Source organism: Sceloporus undulatus, unplaced genomic scaffold (genome assembly GCF_019175285.1).
Source record: "Sceloporus undulatus isolate JIND9_A2432 ecotype Alabama unplaced genomic scaffold, SceUnd_v1.1 scaffold_2261, whole genome shotgun sequence".
Lineage (NCBI taxonomy): Eukaryota > Metazoa > Chordata > Lepidosauria > Squamata > Phrynosomatidae > Sceloporus > Sceloporus undulatus.
In genome coordinates this window covers 1-4,725 of record NW_024805181.1, presented here as the reverse complement: position 1 = coordinate 4,725, position 4,725 = coordinate 1, and the positions used below count along the sequence as shown (strand labels likewise).

Below are 4,725 nucleotides of genomic sequence, written 5' to 3'. Positions count from 1 at the left end.
TTATTATTACTGCAAGCAATTTTAATACAAAAAGAGTCCTTTTTTAAAACAATTCATTGGTAGAGCTTCAGGTTCTGGCTCAAATAAACCAACTGAGAATCACACAGCAATATGGTCAGTCAGAGCAGGGAAAAAGAGCACAAGGTAATAAATACAGGAAGACCAAGTAGCCCCTGCCCAATCCTTCCCTCCAGCTTCTTTAGGGTCACACAAGTTTAGCTTTGCTTTCTCCCTCCTCTCCTTCACACACACCCCTGCAGCAAAGGGGATAAAAAGAGGGGAGCATATAAAAGTAAGTGTGTGAGAGAGAGGGGACTGTTGAAAATGGGGTGGGGGGCTGCTGGTGATACACTTTTTAAAACTTCTAAGCGACTGTGCGTGTTGAAGGCAGCTCTTCTCTGGAGTGCAAGGTCTCCTGTGTGTCAGGCTAGTCCACAAGTGGCCATTCACTGGATGAGAGAGAATAAATAGGAAATGATGCAGTTTGCCATTTGTTCCATAGCAGTCTGTGAACAAAAAGGTGAAGGTGGGGGTGTTGTTTCTGCAGTGGCCAGAGGAGCTCCCCGTTTGCTGCCTTTTTGCCGAAGGGACGTGTGCTCAGTGTCCCTCAGCCCCCGAATCGTCTCCCCAACGTGACTGATGTCTCTTGGCGGCTGCAAATTCAACGCTCGCCCCCACCCTGAAAATACAAGATCGTTGTTCTTTTAAAAAACCCAGCAGCTGATGGAGCTTTTGCACTTTGCTAAGTATAGAGTGGTTTTGTTTTGCTTTAATGAACTCCTTTATTGGAACGAAGCTTGTGCAAATGTTTGTTCAAACTCACTCCATTTTAATCTTCAGGTAAAACCAGGAATTCTTTTTTTTTTAAACAGAAACAGAAGCCCCAGGTCCCCCCACCAGACATTTTCTCTCTATTTGAGGTATCCATGATTTACAAAAAGGAAAAGGAAAAGAGAGAGAGAGAGAGTTCCTTGAACACTGCTGGATACTCCGGTGTTGCTTTTCAATAGAATTTACCTTGCTGAGACAGCAAGTGAAAGGTTTTTTGTTTTTGTTTTTTTTTTTAATAAAGATGCCTTTAGGAAACAATCCTAAAAGATAAAGCAGGATCAGCTCCTGCACTGCGCAAAAATCCTATTTATAATGTTTTTTGTTTTCTGTTTTTACATTTTCACATCTTGACCTTTTGCTTGCTTTGATTCTCTCCCACAGTTCATCCCGCCTCCCCAGTGTCCTCCCGCCAACGCCAAGAAGGTCACCAGAAGGCAAGTTTTATCTACATAAATATTCACATGAAAATAGTAACTTACAAAAAAAAAATAATAATAACAGAACAAAATAAGGCAGCTTGATAACACAATTAATTCTTTTACACTTTTAACAATATAATTTCTCCCATGTAGAATAAATATACATCCAATGTATGATGCAGGGTTAAAAACCAGACACAGGTTGTTCTGTGTGTTTGTGTGTGTATGTGTGTGTCATGATGCAGGTGAGTGTGAATGCTGTATTATCTCTTGGGGCCTGGAGTTTTGGGGGTGGGCGTCTTCTTCGACATGGTGGGGATTTTCGAGGGCTTTGCCCCCATGCCCCGCCGAGAGCCCCCCTGGCCCCCCGTTGCGCTGCTTTCAGAAGTATCTGAACAAGCGGACTGTGTTTCCAGGAGATCGAAATCGGAGGCATCGCTGCCCCGCCGGCTACTGGCCCGGCTCCCAGCCCGGCTCCCGGCGCGACTTGTGGGGCGACTGGCGGTTTTCTTTGGATCTGGAAATAGAAACAGACGCTTTCTTAGCCACTACCCCACATGGAAGCCTAGAAGGAGGGATTTATGGATCAGCCCTCTGTTTCTGAATGGAACAGTGATGCTTCCCCAGCCCATCTTCATGGCTACGAAAATGCTCCTAGCAACCCCACTAGACTAGATGTGGGAGGCTGCTCACAGCCACAGTGCCCAGGCAGGTGGGTCCTCGAAACAGAAGAGCTAATCATATTCCAATGCACCTCTATTGATACAAGATACTCTAGGTTCTGGAACTGGGTTTCAGAAGAGGCAGCTATATATCAAGTTGTGCTTTGGAGCAGGAGTCCAGCTCCAGTTTGTTTCCAGGAGGACAAGTCTGGGCACAGCTTGCCCCAACTCTCTACTGTTTTGGAGGAAGGTGTCCTTTAACTAAAGATACTCTCACTTGCTGTATCTCCTTCGAAAATAGCTCCTGCTGTACAGATGTGTCTCCTTTATTTGGACCCCAACTCCCAGCCTAGGAATTCTGAGTGTTGCCATTCAGCATCATCCAAAGGGCTGCACAATTCCCATCCCTGCACTAGACGGTTCAGAGCAATCCTATCCATGTGTTTATTCAGAAAGAAGTCCCACTGAGTTCCACACGGCTTACTTCTCTGTAGGATGGAAGAAAAAGATTGCAGCCTAAAAAACCCAACAGAAAAGGAATTAAGAGAAAGTCAAGGTCTGTTTGTTTGTTCTGCTGTGGCAGCAAATACATACTGTCACTATAATACACAGGAAAGTTATTTTACTAGTTTTTCCAACAACCTTGTCAGGTAAGCCGATAGTAGTAACCTCATCCTGCATGCAGTATAGCTCAGAAGCAGAGGCTATGGCCAGCACTGTATTGGCCAATTACATTAGCTTAAACAGGACTTGCACAACTTATTTTTTGAGGGGTTGTTACAGAGGTGGGAATTCTGTCCCAACCACATAATAACCAACTCCCCGCTTTGGACAGCCTTTTCTGTGTTGTTGAAAAGTAGAGGATAAAAGGGACACTACCAACTACTTTCCTGTAGCTGGCTGCGCTGCAAAAACATCCTCTGTCTCTGCAGATACTTGCTGCATTGTGTCCCATACAAACAATAGCTCAACACATTTCCATTAATCTCTTCACTTTATGGCAACATGGACATGATAACAAGCACACCATGGGACATGCTGCCTACAAGGTGGGTTTTGGTACAGGAGATGTGGCTATGTAAAACATTTGTAGCTCCTAATGCAGAAGCTCAGCCTAGATTTCACTGATCCAGCGGCACTTACCCGCCCGGTTGGTTTTGGCACCTGAAGAAACTGGTGAGGAATTGTTACTGGTATCCCCAGCGAGAGATGTCCGGCTTGAGTGGAAGGGGGGCCGTTTCAGCTTGCTGCTTGAAGACGGAGTCACCTTGGAACAATAAAGGGAAGTCAAGATTTTATAACATGGCCAACCAAGACGTTTAAATCCAGTTTTAAAAAACAGACAAAAGCGAAGAGGATGTCTGTGTTCCAGGAGCAAAGCTGCAGCTTCCCCACAACATCTTAAAGGTCACAGAAAAATGTACTGAGCATTGATATTCCTCCATGTGGCACAGAGGGACTCTTGCTTTTGTTACAGCAAGACCCACACAACAACCCAAATGTGAGTTGTGTTCGCAAAGTTTCTTGTTTGCTCCACTGTTTCCCTTAAAGAAGATTGAGGTGGCTGTCTGACCCATTTCTCCTCACCCTTCCGATCAAGACCTTTAAGGTGCTGCTAGCAAGCAAAGAAGAGGCAGGAAGACAGATGCCAAGGAAGCTTTTCTTGTGGCTCACACAAAGATGAAGAAAGCCAGGCTGTTAAAGCATATCTCTTTTTACTGTCCTTGCTGGGAAAGGAAGAAAGCCCCCCTCCCCTACAACACTTTGTGGGGACCATGGGCTAAATCGGTTGAGTGTCAAAATGGTCCCTGTGGTCAAGTTACCAAATCACTGTGTAGACCTCCAGGTGTTTTTCTGACTACAGCTACCACAGTCCCTCAGCAGTGGTTATGCTGGCTAGGGCCCCAAAGTTTTGGAGATCAACAGGTGCCCACGTCTGGTTGAAAACATGAAAACATCCCACCTACTTATGAACATCCATCCAGGACACAAAAGGGTACAAACTGGGGAAAGGGTGACAAGATAGGGGTTGTGGTGATTCCTATTAAAGCACAGAGGAAGATAGTGAAACTCATGGATTCTCTCCATTGCCAAGACATAAAACATTTCTGAGGTTGTGACTGCAAATGCCCATGCTTTCAAAGGGTCTTCTTCCTTTATTGGCCTAAATCATCCTCCTGCCTGAAGTAGAGCCATTAGATCAACTGAATTTACACACATGTTGACACATCTATAAAACACTGACTGACCCAGGAGAAACGGTGCAATTGGTGGATTCTATTTTGTATTTGTGTCAGTGTATTTTGCAAGGACAATCCTCTCTGTCTCCCTGCGTGTTCAAGAAATCCAAGTGAGAAGCCAGTGGAAAACACAGCAGCCCTGCCTTAAGGAGGTGTTACCAAGCGCTGTTATAGCCAGGAAAGCAGGGAAAGGTGGCCACGCTCCTCCTTTTGCAGCCGGCACTGGCTCAGGGAAGCCATACTCTACCTCAGAAGCAGACAGGTGGAGGTCGGCATTATCGAGGCCCCTCAAAGGGGGGGTACCTGCCTTGCTGTTTACCAACCAGGGTTTGTCATAAGAACGGGTGAAGTGATGCGGAGTCTGTGAAATGGAAAATCCAAAGAGAGGTTGAGGGGTAGGGGGGGAAGCAAGTGAGTGGAGTAAGGGGAGAGAGGAGGAGGAGGAGGAGTGTCCAGGATGGAAGGGAATAAAAACAAAAAAGGAAATAATTCTAAAATAACACAAAATAAACATACATTGGCAGAATGAGCTGAAAGGCAGAGTCTGGGCTCTGTCTTTGGGGCTGGCGTGGC

At 45.6% G+C, this 4,725-nt stretch overlaps 1 protein-coding gene across 1 annotated transcript; it reads right to left on the bottom strand.

The window, feature by feature from the left end:
• LOC121917966 (microtubule-actin cross-linking factor 1-like) lies at positions 1-4,719 on the bottom strand. The gene is made up of 3 exons (XM_042444081.1): positions 4,400-4,719; positions 3,056-3,179; positions 1-1,767 (listed from the first exon to the last, which is right to left on the bottom strand). The coding sequence occupies exons 1-3, from the start codon at positions 4,664-4,666 to the stop codon at positions 1,514-1,516; spliced, it is 645 nt and encodes a 214-aa protein (XP_042300015.1). The 5' UTR covers positions 4,667-4,719; the 3' UTR covers positions 1-1,513.
• Positions 4,720-4,725: the final 6 nt, after the last annotated feature.

Coding starts and splice junctions, on each gene's coding strand:
- LOC121917966 (XM_042444081.1), bottom strand. CDS start 4,666: ATGTTTATTTTGTGTTATTTTAGAATTATTTCCTTTTTTGTTTTTATT. Junction 3,180..4,399: donor TCCACCTGTCTGCTTCTGAG/GTAGAGTATGGC, acceptor TATTGTTCCAAG/GTGACTCCGTCTTCAAGCAG. Junction 1,768..3,055: donor TGCCAAAACCAACCGGGCGG/GTAAGTGCCGCT, acceptor TTCTATTTCCAG/ATCCAAAGAAAACCGCCAGT.